At 43.7% G+C, this 23,297-nt stretch overlaps 1 protein-coding gene across 13 annotated transcripts in view; it reads right to left on the minus strand.

The window, feature by feature from the left end:
* Positions 1–23,297, minus strand: part of BEND7 (BEN domain containing 7) — an 87,491-nt gene that overhangs the window by 7,752 nt on the left and 56,442 nt on the right. For 8 of the 13 annotated variants that reach the window (XR_004031765.1, XM_030819292.1, XM_030819291.1 and 5 more), the window contains exon 7: positions 3,461–3,580. Coding sequence is in view for 12 of the 13 variants with exons in the window: in XM_030819292.1 (XP_030675152.1) it covers positions 3,461–3,580 (120 nt within the window). In the remaining variant the exon portion in view is untranslated. Of the gene's footprint in view, positions 1–3,449; positions 3,581–23,297 lie in introns of all 13 variants that reach the window. The other 5 variants (XM_030819285.1, XM_030819289.1, XM_030819290.1 and 2 more) reach the window with 1 other exon arrangement.

Raw genomic sequence — 23,297 nt, forward strand, 5'->3', positions numbered from 1 at the left:
CTGCACATACTAAAACGTTAACTGTGTTTCCCTCTGGATGAAAGGCTTTAGGTATTTTAAATTTTGTTCTATGGCTTTTAGAAATTATTTTATATGTGAAAAATAATGAACATATGTTATGTTTATATTTAGAAGACATTATTTTCTTCTAATTGGTTTGAGTGAGTTGGAATAGACAGATGGTCTTCATGGTACTTCTCTCATTGCCTAGGATTTTAAAAATCCTTCAATAATAATAACAATGATAATCTCCACCATTTATTAAATGTTCACTGGGCACTTGACATGCAATGTGTCATTGAACCCTTAGGAAACTCTACAAGGTGGGTCTGTTGTTCTGCCCATCTTAACAAATGAGGAAAGTGAGACAGAGGTTAGGAAACTCACTCCAGGTAACACAGCTAGTAAGTAACAATGCCAAGGACATGAATCGGGTTAATGTCTGGGCCATTCATCTCTTTGCTATTAATAGTCCAAATATACCATATGCATCAATATGAGCTAATTTCTTAAATCTTCGAGTTCTAGTTCATTTTATATTTTAGCAACTTTCTTTACGTGTATAATTGCTTTTCATTTAGTTATAACAAGATCAATCTTGGGTATAAACTGACCTTTTGTAATTCAGCTATCCTCCCTTTGAAAAAACAGGCCTATGCAATTATTTGCTTTAGTAAGAACAGAACATATATAACCAAAAAAATATATAGATGATTATATATAAATCAGAACATGCTAGCTGCATGAATAGGGGCCGAGAGTCAAGGAGGAAGGCACTGTTGTGTTACTCAAATTTAATTATAACATCTATCTGCAACAACAAGCTCACAGTCTTTCTTCCCCGGTGACAATCAAGTTGGTAAATTTGGAAAAGATTGAGCAAGTCCAATAAACATTTAACAGCAGTGACATCTTTACTCTGAGATCTAACACGATATATTGTGATTTCAGCTCTGAGAAAATCATCTGATGACAATGATAAAAATGCACACCAGGAAAGGAATCACTGGAGCTATAGAATAAAAATTATTCCATGTGAGGAGAGCCCCAAATGAATTTCTATTTGGATTTGCATTAACGGCCTTTCAAATCTGTGTGGGGCACTTCTTTTTTTCTAGAGGCAGTGCAGGCTTCCTTAAGCGGTAGCCAATTAGCTTGTGGAGTCAGAATCTCTACCTCATTCCAGGAATGGAGCCAGATATGATAAATAAGGTGGAAGTTGTGCAATCTCTATGAGACACTTTGTATTATCATTTAGACTGAAAATCATCAAGACAAAAAGCTTGAGAGCAAGTACTATTATTCATCCAGACCTCTCGGTTCCTATCGGCATCATGGAAGGATATACAAGTGGCTCTAGTTTCAATTTGCTGGGGCCCCACTTCTGTGCTCTAGAGGAGAATGATGTGGAACAGGATTTGACAAAATGGGGAGACAAACTGTATTTGGCAGGTCATTGCTGATGTGATATCATTTGGGTCTGCTTGTCAGGGTTGGTTTTGTTTTACAGCCACCTTCTACTTCTCAGTTGCTAATAGAACCTGCTAGGAACGCAGAAGAGAAGGGTCAAGGGAGCCGATCACAAGTATCTGGGCAGATTATCTAAACCAGTGGTCAAAAGTTACAATGTCCAACATCAAATATTCTGATGTCTAAGGGGCAGGAGTGGGCAAGTGAGTGGAGGCTCCTCAAGGAGGGGATGGGTGGGGAGCTGGCTATGGCTTGGGTCTCATCCTGTAGAAGTGGGCAAACCTGGGGGGAAAATGGGCATTTGTGATATGAATTATTAATAGAAATGAGACATGGTTAGGGAATGTGTTCCCTGGCCAGTCTGCTTGTGGGAAAGAGAAGAGGGATGTGGCAGCACATCCCTACTGGGTGCGTGCCTGCTTGCTGGTGGGATGGGGGAAGGCAATAGAGACCAGAACTCATAATAATCGGTCTCAGCATCTGACAATAGAAGGAAAATAAGGTGTGTTTATGTCTAAAATATGCATCATGGGGAAGGCACCAGAACAACATTTAAACTGTGTTCTTCATCACGTGATCCACTGCCAGCAAGGTCTTTCTGGGTCCCTGAGAATAGCCTTCTACAGAATTTCTCTACCTTTTTTTTTTTTTTTTTTTTAAAGAAACAAGGTCTCGCTCTACCACCCAGACTGCAGTGCAGTGGCCAATCATAGCTCACTGCAGCCTCAAACTCCTGGGCTCAAGTGATCCTCCCATTTTAGCCTCCCAAGTAGGTGGGACAACAGGTGCATGCCATCTTGCCTGGCTAATTTTTAAGGTGTTTTTCTTTTCTTTTTTTTGGGTGTGTGTGTGTGTGTGTGTGTGTGTAGATAGGGTCTCCACAAAACATCTGGAGATGTTGCCCAGGCTGGTCTTGAACTCTTGGGCTCAAGAAATCCTCCTGCCTCAGCCTCCCAACTATTTTTAATTTTTGAGGAACCTCCATACTGTTTTTCATAATGGCTACACTAATTTATATGACATTAAAAAATATTATCTAGAGATTTGTGGCCTCCTAGAGATAGTTATTCTTTTTTTAAATTGTACTTTTAGAGTACATGTGCACAACGTGCAGGTTTGTTACATATGTATACATGTGCCATGTTGGTGTGCTGCACCCATTAACTCGTCATTTAACATTAGGTATATCTCCTAATGCTATCTCTCCCCCCTCCCCCCACCGCACAACAGGCCCCGGTGTGTGATGTTCCCCTTCCTGTGTCCATGTGTTCTCATTGTTCAATTCCCACCTGTGAGTGAGAACATGCAGTGTTTGAGATAGTTATTCTTATTTGATGGGAGAAAGCTGACTACGCAGGGATTCTTCACCAGGAAATTGGCCCCCACTGTCACTTTGGGGAAGCTGAGACTTCAGTAACCAAATCTGAACAGTCACAATGAAATGGGTGCTCACTTTTCCTGGAAGAAGAATCCCAGAATCTCCAAGCCCAGAATTTTAAACCCACACACAACCCGTGCATGGACGCGTGGGCACACACCCCCATCCCCCACTTAAAATCCCTTTTACTTGATGTGGTGTTGCTGGTAGAAGAGTTTCTTTCTTCTTTTTTTTCTAACCTTAAGCAACTTGTACTTTTATAAAGTCATGCAGATTCAAACAAATAAAAATCAATAGGCAGACAAAAGCAAACCATAAAAGAGAGACCCGGTTTTCATATATGACAGCATTAGACCACAAATGAGATTAGCAATCTTTTTCACTTGTACTATTCAATGCAAGTGGCCTGACATAATTTTTACTATTTAGTCTGAAGGTGAGTTTCAAAACTCATTTGAATAAGACTTTAAGAGAGCAAATCATAGCATATTATACACAGTCTCTCCTTCAAAAGACAAGATGCTGAAATAACCTAGAGCCAAGTATTGTACTTTATAAAGTCTAAGAATTCATAAGTGCTTCTCCAATTATTTTTCTGCACCTTAGTCATACCTGAGCCTCTTTTTAACCTTCTTCTGGCCAGTTTAATTTGATCCTGTAGAATCTGTACCCAATCTCTTGGGCCAGGAAGCTTATCCACATGGTTAGCTGTACAGTACTTTTCTGTGAAGACTGAAAGAAAATGTAAAATATTGTTAAATACCTTAACAAGTAAAATATGCAGGTCGGAAACAGAAATATATTCTAAAAAGAAAAAAAAAGTAGATTTCTAAAGGAGGTCAGTTCTACACAATATATCTTCAGTATCTGTATTATATTTCTTTGGCAAAGATGGAGATTGACAGGTCCTGGGTAGGTCCAACGCACTGTGCTTCAAAATGAAACTGGCGATACTCACTAAGTAGTTTGTGTGGAAGCTGCTCTTTCTACTGGCTCCAGATCCATGTGTATGTGTCTTACAGGCAGAGAAGAAAATGCTTCCTAAGGGTCTACTGACCTCATGACAAGGTTTAGCAAACGTATTAAAGAGTTCACTTTTTTGTTGTCAATTCAAAATTGAACACAAAATTAACACGAAAAGATGGTCTTTCTCCCGGTGATTGCTACTAACTCAATCACTACTCAAATAACAATGCAGTTGGTGTCGTGATGAAAGTTCCAATTCTACTTCAAGTCAACCCCTTGCACAGCCCACGAGCTCCCAGGAAAGGACTACCCAATTAAGCACAAAGGGGACTAAGGAGAACCCCATGGTGGGATACAAGGCAGGCGGGACAATGATCGTGGGAGGGCTGTGCACAGTGTGTGGCTGCACACGCAGTGCTGGGGTTGACATTTCCACCTCACACACACTCCTGAGCACTTTGAAACTCATCTTTTCAACTTGTCCTTCGTAAGGTCAAGATCTAGTAGGCCATCACATCACATTGCCTCCTTGGGTATTTAAAATAATGGTAATTTCAATGTTTTAAAAGGTTTCTCTTTAAAAAAAGACAAAAAAAAATACTGACAGATTCAACTATAGAAAAAGGTAAAATTTCTATTGAATGAAAAATAAGACATTTCATCAGAATGAGAAAAGCTAGTTGTACTAAATGTGACCAAAAAGGTTCACTATCTACCATCAGATAAAGAGCTCATTCAAATAAAAGAGTAACTTCGAAAGTCCCCATAGATAAATGGGCAAAAAATATTTAACAAAAAATGTTAGGAAAAATGTTCAATTAATATGTAAACCAAAGAACTGCAAAGCACACTTTATACCTACTAAAATTAGAAAAAGAATGTTAGAAAGCTAATACTTGACACTGATAAAATTGGCACATTCAAACATTACTGTTAGTGCAAACAGGGAAAACCCTTTTGAGAAATAAGAGAAATATTTAATAGGAGACATAAAACTGTTATACCTTTGGACTGGTAATCTTACTCCTGGAAATTCATCCTAAGGAAATAATTTGAAAGAGAAAAGCAGCTATATGTGATCTCTACTGTCAAAGACATGGCAACAATCCAATTGTGCAGGAAGAGATCGATGTCAGTGGCATGGCAGACACATTTCAAGGAGCCCAGAGAGAAGCAGGGAGTTCCCCTTCAGGAAGCTACTGTGAAAGCCTGAGCTAGTGATGCATCTAGGGCCTCTCAGAGAACTGGCATTGTTTGGTTAATCACATGATGTGGTAAAAAGAGAAGAAAGGGAAGGTGTGTGAGCTGAAAGGACATCGCAGGCTTGGTTTGGAGCATGCTGTTTGGGGTATTTGTGGAGCACCCATGTGGAGATGGCAGATACAGTCGTGGTTCCAGGACCCCTAGCAGATACCAAAATCTGCAGATGTTCAAGTCCCTGATATAGGCCAGGCATGGTGGGTAATGCCTGTAATTTCAACACTTTATGAGGCTAAGGTCGCGGGGGGGAGGTTGCTTGAGACCAGGAGTTTGAGACCAGCCTGGGCAATGCAGTGAAACCCTGTCTCAATCAATCAATCCATCAATCAATCAGTAATCCGGGAGTGGTGGTCCAAGCCTGTGGTTCCAGCTACTCAGGAGGCTGAGGCAGGAGGATCTCTTGAGCCTAGGAGTTCAAGGCTGCAGTGAGCTATGATTACACCATTACACTCCAGCCTGGGCAATTGAGGGAGACTTTAAGCGACTTGTACAACTGTGCCCTGAGATACCGGAGCACACAACAGCAGTGGAGGGGCACCCAGCCTGTTTGCGTTATTTTTTATTGTTGCATTGAATTTTTTTTTCCTGAATATTTTCAATCTGCATCTGGTTGAATCTGTGGACGTGGAACCTGCAGACAAGGAGGCCAAGTGAATTTAGACAGAGAAATCTACAGTTCAGAGAAGGGGCCAAACTGAACACATTGGTTTAAGAGGCACAGACATACATGTGGTGGTCAAAACAGTGAGAGAGGCCGGGCATGGTAGCTCATGCCTGTAATCCCAGTACTTTGGGAGGCCAAGGTGGTTGGATCACTTGAGGTCAGGAGTTCGAGACCAGCCTGGCCAACACGGTGAAACTCCATCTTTACTAAAAATAAAAACATTAGCCGGGCATGGTGGCACGCGCCTGCAGTCGCAGTTACTTAGAAGGCAGAGGTAGGAGAATCGCTTGAACCTGAGAGACGGAGGTTGCAGTGGGCCGAGATCGCACCACTGCACTCCAGCCTGGGCGACAGAGCAAGACTCTGACTCAAACAAACAAACAACAAAACAAAACAAAACAGTGAGAGAGAGAACGTTCACCAGAGAGAACATGGAGAGTGGAAAGGGCACAGGCTGGGTTGGGAGCCCTGGGGAATGCCACGCTGCCAAGGAGAAGGTGGAGGCAGAAGAGCACATGAAGGGGCCCAGGCACGGCTGGCCAGGCAGGAGGGGTGGGGAGAGTGGTGGGAAGGCCAGTGAGTGGTTCCGATAAAAAGGAGGGACCAGCAGGCTGCACTGCAGAAGAGGGACAGAAGGGGCAGCTTGGTGCCCTCTGAAGGTCAGCAAGGGCCGGGAAGGGTGGCCACTCTCAGGACACCTGGTCCAGAGGGGAGGTTGGAAGAAGAGGGGAGACAGGAGGGCTGAGGGATGGGGACTTGGGTGTGGCGTGCAGGCTGAGGGAGCAGTGGTGTGGCAGGAGAGAACAGGATACCGGGAGAAGGAGGAGACGGTCAAAGGCATCACCCTGGGGGGCTGGGGCTGATGGATCTGGAATAGAAATGGAGGGGCTGCCTCCAACAGAAGGAGGAAAATGTCCTCTTCTGAACCCACGGGAAGGGAAGATGGTCGATTCAGAAGTGGTTCTAGGCTGGAGCAAACACTCCTGAGGCCTCAGTGAGCTCAGGGGTGAGGGACTCTGGAGGATGGAGGGTGTAGGGGAGGTGTGGGATCATCTCTGAGAAGACTCGGAGAGGAAGCAGACCACGGACAATACGGCTGCCACACCGCAGACGGGCTACGTGGTAGGGCTATGCAGCGTGGCGAGAGTCTACAGGCTTTCCACCTCCGTCTCCTGCAGCTGCTTTAGGACACTGGATGGTAGGGCTGGTCTAGGCTCAGGGTTTTGCTGGACAGTTTTAGCAGAAGAACAGGGATATAAGCCCGTGAAAATGCTGAAGGTATGAGCGGGCATGAATGAACTCACCTCTCTACTCCTCCCCTCTCCTTCACCCTCCAAATCTAGGAAGGACGTGAATACAGAAAAAGGCTCATGGGCTTGGAGCTATCTATAGAGATCAGGGAATGCAGGTGTCAATGGGTTGGCAAGCAGGGGTCATGGAGCTGGAAGAACTGTCCCCTGAGATACCGGAGCATGCAGCAGCAGCTGAGGAGCAACCGCGTGTGAGGACGCTCAGGTGCGGCCAACAGTGCAGGGCTGAAATGCAGCAGAAGTGAATGTCACCGTGGATGAGGTCCAGCCACTACATAGGCTAGGCCATCTGTCATGTGGACAGAGAAGTGATCCAGATGACAGTGGGACCGGGGAGCGAGAGGAAGACGTAGGGCTGAGAGTCTTAGTGGAAAAGTTCCATCGAAGCTCCACCTGGGGAGAGGGGTAGTGATGCTTGGAAAGGAGAATTAATGACTGGGGAGAAAGTCAACCAGGCTGCCCGACGTATGATATGGGGGGACCGGGAGAGCAAGGTGGGGAGGTGCAGAGGAAAGGCTATCCCTGGGGCTGCGCATGCTTTCAAATCTCTGCCACTAGATTCTAAGCGACTTCAGGGTCTTCATCTCTTTTGTCTCCCTCAAAGCACCTACTATAGTGCGTTTTTCTGAAGAAGAACTCGAGCATTTGATAAATAAGCAAACATATTTTCCACTTTTGTTTCTAATGGAAGCAAATACATTAGCTTACACATTTAGGCTAATTGGGGGAAAATGGTCTATCTGAATTAGCAGGAAGTCTTTAATTAATAGGATCTATTTAAAGAAGCAAGGTCTTATTGCTTTCAAATACCCACAAGAACATTTACTAATCAGATAATTTCCAAAAGGTTCTTGAAGTCCTGTTTTAATAAACAGAACAAAATATTTCTATTTAGCATCCTATTCGTTTATAGAAAAATGTGTACTACAAAAATGACTGAATCCACTGTCATAGCAGGTACACATCTCCCCCCTTGTAATATTATTTATACAGTTAATTTCCATAGCAACCCCTCTTTTCTTGGGTTGTGAAATGCATGTGTCCAAATTAGCACACACTAGAAAGTCATGGCTCCAAATTAACAAAGTGGATTTGGACTATGCCACATTCAATGATTCCCATGTGTGCGGACAAGCAAGTTTATGATAAGCCAAAGGAGGCTGTGGACTCTCTGCTCTGTCATGAGGGGGTTCAGATCAGACCTTTCTAGTCCAACCTTGAGCTCAAATATTCTCTCAGTCACTAAAAGGGCAGCCGTGTCGGGTTATTTTTTTCTAGTTTCAATGAAAATTTATTTGGTTTCAAAAGAAAGAAGCCAAGAAAATCACTGTCTCCTGGGTCTGTGTCTAAGATCTTTGAAGGTGCAGCAATAGGCTTTTTGAAAAACACCTATACAAATAAGTACTTCCACTGGGCACATTATTGACACTCTAGTTCATGGATTACGTCTAAACTTAAAAGAGACTTTTAACTAGAATTTAGTTACTGAAGACGAAATCCTATTCCCTCCATTATGATAACAGAAGAGGCTCAAGGACAAGGCCAAAAGATTGTCATTGCATTGATCTGCAAACAGTCAATATGCTATGTGAATAGAGGTACTGGGGAGACAGAATGCATTTTTGCTACCTGAATCTATAGCTAAAGGTTAAGCTATTATCCTGGTAACAGTTCCATTAGGAGTAATGATGTGAAAAGAGGCATTGCGTTAATGCACTGAGTTTTCTATGTTAACAGTGGGTCATTAAGAATCATAGTCAAATCATTTGCATTCATCTTGAGAATGCAATAGGTTCTAAAAAGAAATTTCCCTCCTTTCCTATTTTAATATATGAAGAAGCAGCAAGGGCTACTTTTAAGCAAGCCCAGATAATCTGAAAAAGTGAAATAGGATCAACAATTAAACTAAATAAAAGAGTTAAAGCATCTCTTCTGCTTAGTATAATTTGAGTCCCAAAGCACAGGGTGTATGTTAAGTCACCAGAGAAATGACAAATGCTCAATCTGATCCATCCATGAATAATGACTTTTCCCAGATGCTAGCATTCATTTGAATCCTGCCCTTTAATTGTATATAAATAATGAATCAGCTGCTGGTGGCTGGGCAAACCCTTCCTTCAGAATGCTGCTCCTCATGTAATCATCATCAAGTGAAGGCGGCAGCGCGTGGCATGTCTGACATGCTGAATGTGCCACTCTGTGAACAAGGCGGACTGGCCATGTTCCCCAAACAGCGATCTATCCACACTGTCGTTCTCCTGAGGGACTTTTAATTTGGGTTTTTCTGGCTTGCTGTGCTGGGAAAAGAAGAACGTGGCATGGACTTTGAAAGGAAGTCACTGTGTCTAGCAGACACTTTAAGAAGCAGGGGCAGGTGGGAAGATCTTTCACATCGCTGTGAAATCCTCTAAGAACTCTGGCTGGCAGTCACAGCCCAGCTTCAGATTTGATGACTCAGTTTTAACTTGTGGTCAAATCAAGGTTTACATCATGCATGGAAATCAAGGTTTACAGCACGCAGAACTGAAAACCGGGTCCTCATTAGATCTGCCAAACTCCTAGAGCTTGCAAAGGGGCAAGGGACAATAGTCTCTGCTGCCGGGTCCCAGGGGACAAGCACAGGGACCCAACTGAGGAGCACTTGCAGCCAGGGATGTGCAGAGGGAGAGGGAGTCGTGGGAGGCAGCCCGCCCGCACATCTGAGTGGGCGGACTGCAACCAGGGTCCCTCCCACTCTCTTTCCTCTGTCTTAGAGCTATCATTTGAGAGTCCCCATGTGCGAGGCAGTTTATACACATCTCATTTAATCTCGCAACAACCAGCGGGGGTAGGTATTATGATCCTCAATTCCCAATGACAAAATCCAAGTATGGGCAGCTTAAATGACTGGCCTGAGACTGCACAGCTAACAGGAGTTATTTTCCACATAAATGACTTACGTTTACAGTTGTATTTGGGCACACAGTGATTGTACAAGAAAAATGGTTGAATGGTAAACAAACAAAGCCATAGCTAAGTGCATCCTCCCATGTTGAACTTGAGAATGCTGGGTGTTACTTTCAACCTCACAAAACAGAAGCATGGTGGCCAACTGGGGAGAGGAACAGGGCAGGGGCTGGCAGATTACCTGTCCCCAGGAGGCCAGGTGAGTGTGCGGCAGGGGAGCTGTGCCTGGAAACTGGGCCGTGGGTAGGATGGATATACACATACTTTGAACTCTGAGATTTGATGACTGTGGCTCAAATTTTACCTGGATCTAATACAGTATATCTTTTCTCCAAAAACATTTAATGCATCATTCTCCATTTTCAAGGAGAAAGTGGAAACATATAAATTGTAGGCTTGATATCCATCTATTGTATTAAAATAACCGTAACTGTGGCATGTAAAACACTACGAGAGGGTGGGAAAGAGCTAGAATCAAGGCTGGTTGTTTAGGCAGGGCCTGATGGCCCTCCACATCTTGGTGCAATTGTTCTAGTCTTGGAATGGGTTCTCAGCATGCAGGCTCAGAAATCTGATTTTAGCAGACCACTCAGAAAATTGAGACCTAAACCTAAACCCACACACAATACTTGGTTGACACATCAACTAGAATGACAATTAAGTAATATGCAATGCAGGGGTGAAGGATTCTCTTTCTATATCTGGAACATTTGATGTCATAACCCAGTACTTGTTGGGGTCAAGGGGCTAGAAACGGGGGATCAACCAAACAGAAGGTTGACTGTGAACGCGGAGAAATATCAGGATGTTCACAGGAAACTGCCCACTTCTCGCCCCTGCTGCCCAAATGGGAAGGACTGCTTTGTCCCAGTGCCCTCTAAGCCACAGCTTGGCTGCAAGATGATGCGCCCTTGACCTAAGGGGAGCCAAGCCGCAGATGTGTCAAGTGATGAGCTGGGCCCTCTCCTGTCCTCCTGAGAATGGCAGGCGACGAGGGAACAATGGGTTTAGCAGGAGCCAGCGATGCTAAAATATCACAATGCGAGTAGCATGATGCACCTACTGTGTGCAAACAGAACTGTGAGGATGGCAAGCAAAAGGAGGAAGTCAGCCGGCAGGGAGGAGAGGATGAAGTGGATGCGCAAAGAGAGGCAGGGACCAGAGACACAGAGACAAAGCTCATGGAGAGGGATGCAGAGTCCAGGCCTTACAGCAGCCCTGTTCCTGCCCAATTCCACCTGCAGCCCCACGAGACATCTTTTTCCTAAGGGAACCGAGTGACATTCCACTCTAGAAACCAAAGAGCGTTCTAGAAGACAGCATTTTAAACAGGCTGGAGTAAAGCCTCGCTCTCTCTCTCTTTTAAAGATGAGGGTCTCGCTATGTTGCCCAGGCTGGCCTTGGACTCCTGGCCTCAAGCAATCCTTCTGCCTCAGCCTCCTGAGTAGCTGGGATGCCCAGCAAGCCTGACTCTTCATGCGTCCTCAATGGCATATGACCCCCGTGTTTGGATGCCCCTCAGCCTCAGCACACTGAGTGGGCACCACTGGCCTTTGTGCACCCACAAATCTTAGAGGTACATCATGGGACACACAGTCACAAGTGATCTCTTGAGATGTGATCTATTTCAGCATATGGTTTTTCTCACGTTTTTGTTGATTCTTATTAAGTGCAACTATGGTGAAGATGATGTTCTCTGATACTGTATACAAACTGGGGGGAGGGTTACAAATCTGGGACTTAAACCTCATTGTAACCTTATTACAAAAATAAAATACATTAATTCAAGACATATTTATCCACCACACATAATGTGCCAGGACTATGCTAGGTGTTACTGAACAAATGGTCCCTTGTCCCCAGAAATCCTGCAGTGAAATGGAGGATAAAGGCAGTAAGAAGTCACGGACAGCCCAGAGCACACCTGCGATCACAGAAGCCGAGCACCAGGTACACAGCCAAGGGGCACCTCACCCATTATTGGGTGGGAGTGGGTAGCGGTGAAAGCTTTCAGATAAAGTGATGGCTGAGCTGAAACCAAAGAAAAAAGTGGAGGTGAGCTGAAGAATGGAGAAAGAAGGTGGAGAATGCTCCAGCCACAAGGAAGGGTATGTGCATTCCAAAGGCACAGCCTGCGACTGTCCTGAGGCGGATGAGGGAGAGGCAGTCTCACATGAAGCTCAGGTTTCTACACCCACAGGGCAAGGGCAAGGAGGTCTTGGGCCTATGTGAAGGGAGGGCTGGAACGAAAGCCTCTGGTGAGGCTGTGAAGGGCAAGGGTCTATCCCTGAGTACAGGGAGGCAATGAGCAAGCTCTGTCCAGACTTTGAGGGAGAAAAAGAAAGGTTCCTTAGAAAATTCTAAAGGCAGCCGGGCACAGTGGCTCACACCTGTAATCCCAGCACTTTGGGAGGCTGAGGCAGGCAGATCACTTTCAGTCAGGAGTTTGAGACCAGCCTGGCCAACATGGCCAAACTCCGTCTCTACTAAAAATACAAAAATTAGCTGGGTGTGGTGGTGCACGCCTGTAATCTCAGCTATTCGGGAGGCTGAGGCAGGAAAACTGCTTGAACCTGTGAGGCAGAGGTTGCAGTGAGCCAAGATCATGCCACTGCACTCTGGCCTGGGAGACAGAGTGACGCTCCATCTAAAAAAAAAAAAAATTTAAATGCTTGGCCTGCACCTCACAAAGGTTTGGAATCTGAGGTTGTACCACTGCATAAAACTATAAGTGAGCAGAAGCATTGCTGTTGACACTCCTGGGCTCCAGAGACAGGGAAATGCAGAATGAGTTTGAAAGGATGCCTCGAAACCTGGGCCACAACAGATTCTCACAGAAAAAAGAAAAGAAAAGAAAAACAGGCCTGCTAGAGATGCGCTCATATTTAAAATAATGAAACACATACAATGACCCAGCAAATAACAGAGGCAGTGGACTAAGGAGCTGCAGGGTGAGATGCCCCTTGCGGATGGCAATGGACGGCAAAGTAAGTGTGCCTAAAACGAGCAAGGAAAAATTCAACGCACCAGGAAAATAACAGGCTGATTTCAAAAAGAACCAAATAGAACTTACAGAAATTAAACATATAGTATCTTGTATTAGTCTGTTCTCATGCTGCTAATAAAGACATACCCGAGACTGGGTAATTTATAAAGGAAAGAGGATTAATGGACTCACAGTTTCACATGGCTGGGGAGGCCTCACAATCATGGCGGAAGGCAAAGGAAGAGCAAAGGCATATTTTACATGGCGGCAAGCAAGAGAGCTTGTGCAGGGGAACTTCCATTTATAAAACCATCATATCTTGTGAGACTTACTCACTACCACAAGAACAGTATGGGGGAACCACCCCCATGATTCAGTTATTTCCACCTGGCCTGCCCTTGACATGTGGGGATTATTATAATTCAAGGTGAGATTTGGGTGGGGACACAGCCAAACCATATCATAATTGAAACATAAAAACTCAAAGGACAGGTTAATTAATAAATTAATATCACTGAGTGGAACAGGGAGACAGATCTGGAGAATGACCCAGAGTGTAACACAGGGATGAGGATGGAAATAGAACAGATAAGAGATACAAAGGACAGAATAAAAGGGTCCAGTAAACACTAATACATGTTTCCGAGGGAGAGAATTGAAAGAATGAAGGACAGGAAAGAGAGAGTAGATGAAAAGTCTTCACAACTGGTGAGTCATGGATCCTTGGTTCTAAGAAGCACAACAATCAAGCAGATTAAGAAAAATAAATACGTAACTAGACCTGTAATAAAGAAACCGAAGAACACCGAAGGCCAAGAGATCCTGCAAGCAACTAGAGCAAAAAGACAGATGATCTACAGAAGAACAACAGGTTGATCAGACTCCACAACAACTGAATCTACAGAACACTGGAATATCTTCAAATCGTGATGAAACACCATCCTTGATCTACAACAAATCACCCAGCTAAACTTCACATCATTCCACAGTGATGAGATGAGGAAAATTTCGGAACAAACACTTGAAGACCCTCAATCAAAGAATTACTAAACAATGTGCTTAACCCATTTATGCTGGAGGTTGCAAATGTTTTTGTGAAAAATCAGACCTTGGTGATGACCTTGAACAGAAGAATATAAATAACTCCCACAAGCTTAGCGTTCCAATAATGGAACACTAGGCAGAAATGGGTTCAGCCCATTTATGGGTTAGAAGAACCCATTTCTTCTTCCCATTTATGGGAAGAAGAAAACAACATAGAGGCAAAGAACTGCAGAGGAGAAAGGGGAGGAGGAGCACAGAGGGCATGACCTGTAAGATCTTAAGAATTATTACAATGCCAGAGTAATGAAAATGATGGCTCAAAGACGAAGGTAGATAAAAGACCAAATGCAAACGTGTGAGAGGAGCTCAGCATATGACAGAGATAGAATTACGAATCAGTCAAAAATGGATGCTGTTAAAATGACTATCCACAGTGAAAAACAATTAAATTAAATCTCTACCTCACATTTAGGTAAAAGTAAATTCCAGGTAGATTAAAGACCTGAATATAAAAAATAAAACTTTGTTGGAAAAAAATAAGAGGATATCATTGTATCATCTGAGTAGGGAGGATCTTTCAAAATGGGCAAAAAAAGGCAAAAAGCATGAAGAAAATCTATCTGCCTGTCAAATCTCAACTTCAGTAAGATAAAAGACATTGTAGGCAACGTCTTCACAATTGGAAAATGAGGGGTGATACTTGAAATGCATGTTATTGACAAAAAAACTCTGGCAAGTCAGTAAGAGAAGAACCACCTAGTGGAAAAACAAGAAAAGGATGGAAATTCACAGAGGAAAAATAACTAAATAAATAAATAACTAAATAAATGACAAATAGGAAAGGATGCCGAACTTCATGAGTGATCAGAGATTCTACCACTGAGTCTCACTTGAGAACCATCAGACTGGTGAAAATTAAAGTCTGGTAACAAGAGATCTTGGCAAGAATGTGGGAAAGTTGGATTTCTTCTACCTTGCTGGCAGATGCATCAATTAATCAGTTTTGAGAGCCACTTGATAATGCCCAGTGAAGCTGAAGACGCTGTTCCCTGTTACTCGGCCGTTCCATTGCCTGGTGTGTTCTCTAGAGAAACTCACACATGGGCACCCAGAAACACAGAGATGACGGCTGCCTTGGGTGACAGGGAAAGAGAAGAGCCAGCCTCACTGTCTCTTATGAGAAGCCTGGAGGAAGAAAGGGCTTTGTCATGCAGTGGTTAGCAGATGAAATGGCTAAGCTAGAGTTAGAATGTGCCGAGATGGACAAATCTTTAAAAAGTTGAAAAAGGACATGTGAAACACAAGCAAGCTGCAAAAGTACAGTGTGATGCTGTGGCCACAGATCTGTAAGCAGGACACAAAACAATAATGAATAGGATTGATAGGAACACAAGTGGCAAAATAAGAATGAATGGGAAAGATACACACCAACTCCAGGTTACTCTGGGGCGGAGAAGAGAGAGAATGGAAGGGAGAGGAACATCTTGATTCTTAGAGAGGGGGTATGAAATAAATTATTAATAACAGCTGTTTTAAATCTTCGGGGAAGGCAGAGAAAACCAATTCTTGGTAAATGTCTTTACCACATTCAAGATGAAGAGGAACACTATTATTTCAACGTTTTAACCTAAAGACTACTGCTAATGGGGACAAATGTCGTTCTTCAGTCTGTGAACAAATCAGAAAATTTCTCCTAGGGCTATGCCACAGAAATGTCAATGCTGACTAGATTTCAATTATACTCCTTACACACACACTCTTTTGGGATAAGCACCAAAAGCTATCTTTAAAAGGGAGCTGGGAGAAGACTCAGTAATTTGCCTTTGGGGAATAACAGAGAAGACAGCAGTACATCTCATCCTTCAGGTCTCAACTGAGATGTGACCTTCCCCGATAAGGCCTGCCTGAGTTCGTTAACCAGTGATTTTTAAAAATAACAATGTCCAGTGTTCATCAAGACTGCAAGCTCAAAGCAAGGGCAGAGATCACGTCTTCCGTTCACTGCTGGCACATAATAGGCAGGTATGAATGTATGGTTCGTGAAAGAGTAAATCTGAGAAAGTTTTTTCTCTGGTTTGTTACTTAACTTGAAGGAACTGTAGGAAGCACTTCTTCAGTAAATAGCCAGAGGTCTCAGTGAGCCCTGAAGTTCATTTCAGATTCGGTTTGACAATCAGAATTTAGCACAGTTCATCAACTAGTGCACCTAAAAATGATGCCTTTAAATTAAGGAAATAAAGTATTGCAGACAAGGTATTTACTGATGAAATGAAAATATCCTACTGAGTTACAGACATGAGACCTTAGCAGGAGCCGGCATGCGGGGCAGTCAGACGTACAAGATACAAAAGTCAAGGATTGCAAAAGCCGGCCGTGAGGACCATCTCATCTTAGTGCTGACCACTACTCTATGGGGCTGTTATTTTCAGCTGGCTGATATAATGAAAAGGGCCCTAGATATCCATAAAACTGATTCCAAGCCATATTTATCTAGTTCTTTAGGTTTACTTCTGAAAATCCAGACTATAATCTCTGAACCACAGAATCTCTGACCTGGAGGCTTTTATTATTATTATTTTAACTGGAGACTTTAAAAGTTAGTCAAGCCACACTTTTTTTTTTTTTCTAGAGAAAGTGATGGTTCAAGAGCTTGAATGACAGTCAGGAGTGAATCTACGTCCCACAGTGCTCCCTTCATTATCCCCACAGTGGTGGGACTCTGAGGCTTGACGAGTCTTATTGAATCCCAGTGATTCTCACTGATTTGAGGCCAGAGCTGTCTCTCTCTCTCTCTGCATGTGTGTGTGTGTGTGTGTGTGTGTGTGTGTGGTGGCAGGGGTGGGGGGACAGACAACAATATCCTTTGTCTTCCTTCATTCAGTTTTGCTACTATGACATTTCTGTCTAAAAGGAAGTGCCAAAAAGTGCTGATAGTGGTTTCTCAAATTAAACAAGGTTAATTTTAATTTCTATCAATTTAAGGAAGCACCCATTTATAATACAACTGTTGGGAAACAAGAAGAACTTTCCTTTGGTGAGCTGCGCCCATGCCTTTTGTTTAACATGGCTGGTATATTTCAATGGTTACATCATATTTACTAAGTATTAAGATCTGGGTAATAACAAGCTTTAGTGTAATGATGTTTGACTGTTGAATCCATTTTTTTTTTTTTTAGCAAAGAAAAATGTTTCAAAATTGTGGATTTAATAGGCCGGGTGCAGTGGCTCATGCCTGTAATCCCAGCACTTTGGGAGGCTGAGGCGGGCGGATCACCTGGTCAGGAGTTCGAGACCAGCCTGGCCAACGTGCCGAAACCCTGTCTCTATTAGAAATTCAAAATTAGCTGGGTGTGGTGGCACACACCTGTAATCCCAGCTACTCGGGAGGCTGAGACATGAGAATTGCTTGAGCCTGGAAGGCAGAGGTTGCAGTGAGCCAAGATCACACCACTGCAGTCCAGTCTGGGTCACAGGGTGAGAAACTGTCTCAAAAAAAAAAAAAAAAAAAATTATGGATTCATAGAAATTCTACTTGGAAGGTGCATTATGTTTTGTATGACTCGTTTATTTATTTTATAGAATAGAAGGCTGAGGCTCAAGCAACACAAAATTTAAAAGATTGGGAATCACCAGCTCAGAGGCCTTAGGCAAGTGGCATAAAACACATGCGTTCCCTCCACACGTTACTGGGCTTGACTGTTCTTTAGATAAATGAATGAGGAAAAAGTCATGCGTTTTTCTCTTTCTAAAGTGAGGGTTTTTCAGTATATGAACTTTCAAAGTCATTCCATGAGGCACTGAATTTACCCCCTCGCCAGGAGGTCTGGAATTGAACGCCTCCAGTGCCAGGGTAAATTATAACATGGGCAGGAGGCTCAGGTCAGACCGCAACCCAGGGGTGACAGAGGCTGGGAGAAGGAAGGGTGAAGGGCTGGGAAGGCGGGTGCGGGGCAGGGGTCTCACCTATCAGTGGAGATTTATGCACTGTCCCACCGTGGACACCGGGGGAAGATGCTAGGGCGTTAGGACAGGGCCCATGCCTCAGAGGTAGGATTCAATTTCCTGTTCTTTTTTACACAGTGGCAACTCCCTTCTCATTGGGGTCAGCTGTAGGAAAATTTGGGGTTCACATTCTGAGGCTGACAGGAGTTCTCAGACTTTTATCTGATCCTCACTCTTTTAGGCACCAAGTTGCTAGGACAAAGGCTAAAATATACCTGGAGGGGAAGTATACGGATGTGTCAAGAAGTCTTCAGGTAGGAAAACTAGGTAAACGGCACATTTAGCCTAACTATGGATTCCGTTATTAGGTTTATTTAAACCAAAATCCCATAATAAAATGATTACGCTTCATTTTTTGAGGATGATTCCTCTCTAGTATGAATGAAAGCATGACACACTACACTTTCCATGTGGCATACCGTGGAGGTTTCTCTTCAATATTTAACAATGATCAATGCTTTTACAGCCCCCATTAAATACAAACTTAGCTTTTTTATTTTAGATTACTTTAATGTTTTTGATCGACAAGATTACACTACCCTTAATTCCTATATGTCATTTGATCTGTCTGTGGCTGCTGTTTCTTCTAATCTTCAAATTTATATTCTGCCTCCTTGAATTTCAGCTGCCCTTTTCCAACTTTTCATGGAGAAGTTGTATAGTTATCTTGTTATTCATGCCGTGTACGTATCCAATGTGGGAGTGCTGTTTTGATTTTTAAGAAACCACCTTTTTCAGAGAAGATAAATTGACTGATTTCTTCCTTCCCTCTTTCTTTCCTTCCTGTATTTATGGATCATTAGTTATGTGAGTGGTGCTGTTTCACGGGACAAGGAATATACAAAGCAAACATAAAACATGATCTCTGCCCACAGGAGCTTATAGTCTTGTTGGGAAGACAAGACGCCCTAATATAAACAGCATGACCATGTATCCCGATCTGCCCAGGAAGTTCAAGTATAAAGCACCTGTTTTCCCAATGAGATAATTAACAGCACCATACTGACCCTCAAGAGTGTCCCAGTGTGCACAGTAAATGACATGCTCATCCTCCATAGAAGTCATCACTAGCAAGGCGGAGAGTTAAGATGCCCTGCTAAGCCATCTAAAGGCAGTAAGTGCTACTGGCACTCAGAGAAAGGGGCAATCAGTACAGGTTAAGGCATCTGAAAAAGTCTCACGGTACAGGGGATGAGACTTGGGGTAAACCAGGAAGAACGAGTCAGGCTTGTCTATAAAGAGTGGGGAGAGAAGGGCACCACGGCCCTGTGGAGAACAGCGTAACACAGAGTCCACAATGAACGAGTGGTGCTTGGGGAACAGTGTCGCTGGCTCACCTGGGAGGAAGCACCGGGAAATATGTTCACAAGGAGAGAGAAATTCAAGTTACGGAGCCTTGGAAAAGGCCAGAGTTCGGATTGAATAGGCCAAGGGGAAGTAAGTAGGAAAATGATGTCACGAGATTTGGTTTTCTGGGTGTTACTAGGTTGTTAGGATACATTATGAACTGGAAGGAGAAAGGAGGGTTAGGGAGGACACTTCAAAAGTGTTTTTGCAGAATTTCGAGGACAGAGTGATGCACAGCAGGACCAGGATGGTGAAAGAAGCCAAAGGGCACTGAATGAGAGAGGAGGGACAAAAGGAGTTGATAGGGCCAGGTAATTAAGCAGGGTGAGTCGCAAAGAAAAAAAGGCATTCAAGGTGTTTCTGAGCTTTCAAACTTGAAGAGTTAGTTGATGCCTCTGCTAAAAATAATGTAGTCACCAGGGGGTATCAGGGTTAGGTGGCCCATGCCACCGCCAAGATGACTGCTGTGTGGGCAAGCAGGGCTACCGCTGACTCTTCAGAAAGAGGCCAGCACAGGCCCCATGCCCTGCAGGGGACTTGAATGTCCTATATACGCGTCTTGGTCTCCACTGTCCTGCCTTCATTTCTAATTGGGATTTGCCCCCAGGTAGTTGTACCAGGCTATGTGGATTCAAAATGGTATGCAGTGATCAAGAGGTGTTGAGAGCAACGTGCTTAAAATAACGAAGATTGGATTTACTCTGTGATCCAAGGGGCAGGGCTGATAGGAGGATGCTAGGGTCGAGTATAAAAGGGTTTCTGAGAAATACTATGAGCTGACCATGGAGAGGTGTCAAAATCTAACCAAGAGCAGAATGCAAGAAACATGACTTGGAAACACGGTCCATACAGCAGAAGACTTGACTGCAGGGAGCAGTCAGTGGGAAGACCTGATTAATTCCAAAAAGAAACGCCTCTCTCTGCTAAGGGTTTTTTACAGATAGGTATAGCTGGGCTTTGCTCTTATACAAAAATGTCTGACAGGCAGCCAAAATCAATTACAGCTTTCCGTTAGTTTTAAATGAAGGTTATGGAATTATTATTATTTTTGAGATGGATTCTTGCTCTGTCACCAGGCTGGAGTGCAGTGGCGCGATCTCGGCTCACTGCAACCTCCACCTCCCGGGTTCAAGTGATTCTCCTGCCTCAGCCTCCTGAGCAGCTGGGACTACAGGCGTGTGCCACCACGCCCAGCTAATTTTTCTATTTTTAGTAGAGACAGGGTTTCACCATGTTGGCCAGGATGGTCTCGATCTCTCGACCTCATGATCTGCCCACCTAAGCCTCCCAAAGTGCTGGGATTACAGGCGTGAGCCACCGTGCCCAGCCGGAAGTTATGAATTTTTAAGGGGTTTTCTTATTGGAAGCTTGCATACACGCTCAGTTTTTTTGTGAGTATTCCATGATCATTTGCAATGCACTTTTAGGGCAGAAATACTAGCAAATACCAATTCCTGAGTCATTCAGATTTTTGATGCATACCTTGTAGGAGATAGTCAATACTTGTTATGGAACTGAATTGAAACATTTGCTAGATTACCGGCACCAATTGTAGGTCCAGAAGAAAAGCTACCAGAAAAGCCACCAGGAATGCGATCTGACTGACCCTGAACTTATTAAACAATTCTGCTTCCCCACAAGAGGAGAGAAAATAGGAGGATGTGGCATTACCTTAGGATGCTGGTGAGCATCTTCGATGAGCCACACAATTCAAGGAGTTAAATAAAGAAGAGATGGACTACGCAGAAAACACTGCTTTCTATTTTCAGGGCCACAGCTGGTCCATATGGAGCCATAGTTCAGATTAGAAAGGTGTCTTTCCTCAAGACACTGTACTTTAGGCTGCAGGGAAACTGTCACAATAAATATACAAATCGACAGTGTCCACAACGGCAATGGTGCCCACAACGTTGTGCCACGCACATTCTACTGTAGTGGTCCTGTTTATGCTCCAGAAACATCTCTTTTGACAGGATGCTGTTTCTGTCAACCCTAGTGGTGGTGGTAAAATGCAGGTTTTGTAAGAATTCAGTAACTGGGAGTTGGAGTGGAATCCTTGCAAGTGAATCCACAACTTGTTCCTGCCTATTATGTGACAGGCTGAAGAAAGATCAATAAAAACCACACCCTTCTTAACAAGTTTCTCCACATTTCCATTTGCTTCTTATGTAGTAAACATACGAATTCACAGTTTTGAGAAGATGAGATCCCTTTTTTGAGCTTATGGAAGGCCGGTGATGAAGCAGTGGTGAAGCGTAGACTCACTGTGGCCCCAATGGCAGGGATCCGAATTCATCAGGTCTGGGATGGGGCCGAGGTAGCTTTCAGAAGCAACTTTAAGCACAGTTCTGGCTGAAAACGTTTGGAGGTAATCGATATCTGAGTCCATTTCACTGGCATTATATTCATGAAGTCAAACGTGTTAAGGTAAACAGGTTGCTGAGGACTTAAGGTCCACCAATGAGCATTGAGCCTTAAACAGTTCTGGAGGCAAAAGGCTTTCACTCAATGTTTTATTGAATTTAAGCTTCACTAAACATGTTCTGTAGTTAACCTTTTCCATTCTCTCTGCATTTGATATACTTCTCTTCATTCAAGGCCTAGTTCAGATGTCATCTATTCTGTGAGGTCTTCTCCTAGTGAGATTTACATCCTCTGTGCTTCTTCCTCCCCCTGCCAGGTAATAGACATTTGTCATTTATTTTATTCTGTCTTGGAACATGGCTGTTAGGGGTCATCGTTGACATGTCTTACTAGACTGCACATTTCTTAACATTAGGGCCTTAGTCAGTCACTGGCTTGGGGCAATAAATATGTTGTTAGCAGAAATTTCAAGCCTGCTGATGATTTCTAGGTTTATAATATCAATGAAAATATTGCAAAGATTCTGGTGTTCTCATGACTTAATCCAGTACCTGAAAAGCAGCAAAGATCATGTCTTCTGTTAACACACTGTTTGGGGAAATGTCAGCTGACCAAGTGTTTCAAATATGCAATCAAGGAGACTTTGGCCAATGCCAAGAAGAGATTCTACATTTTCTTCAAGACTGTCATGACAAGGTTGTAAGGAAAATGAAACGGCATTTGTTTAGTGATCCACAAGTGAGATCTGTGCTGGAGTCTGGAAATGCCTTCTTCCACCTTGGTGAAGTGGGCAGCTATTCTGTCTAGTCCTGGTGAGGCACTGTAGCCATGTCTGAAACCAGGACCCTTGTGTCACATAACACAAAAAAAGTTTTAAACCCCCAAGGTTCAAAGAATGAGGGCAGCTGAGACAAGGCTACCTTCCTTCTCACTGATTCCAGGACAGAGGTGGAGCCGCTGGTGCTTGACAGAAATAGCTGAAGGAGCCCAATCTTCACAGGGGCTGTTGTGTATAGTTGATACCCATCATCCCCATCATCACTGTTAGAATTGGGGTCGATACCCATCATCGCTGTTAGACTTGGTGCTGATACCTGTCATCACTGTTAGATATCATCATCACTGTTAGATTTGGGGTCGATACCCATCATCACTGTTAGACTTGGGGCCGATATCCGTCATCACCGTTAGACTCGGGGTCGATACCTGTCATCGCTCTTAGACTCGGGGTCGATACCTGTCATCACTCTTAGACTCAGGGTCGATACCTGTCATCGCTCTTAGACTCGGGGTCGATACCCGTCATCGCTCTTAGACTTGGGGTTGATACTCGTCATCGCTGTTACACTCAGGGCCGATACCTGTCATTACTGTTAGACTCAGGGCTGATATCTGTCATCACTGTTAGAGTAGGGGCTGATATCCATCATCACTGTTAGATTTGGGGTCGATACCCATCATCACTATTAGACTTGGGGTTGATACCCGTCATCTCTCTTAGACTCAGGGCCAATATCGTCATCGCTGTTAGACTCGGGGCCAATACTCGTCATCACTGTT

This window comes from Nomascus leucogenys, chromosome 9, assembly GCF_006542625.1.
Source record: "Nomascus leucogenys isolate Asia chromosome 9, Asia_NLE_v1, whole genome shotgun sequence".
Lineage (NCBI taxonomy): Eukaryota > Metazoa > Chordata > Mammalia > Primates > Hylobatidae > Nomascus > Nomascus leucogenys.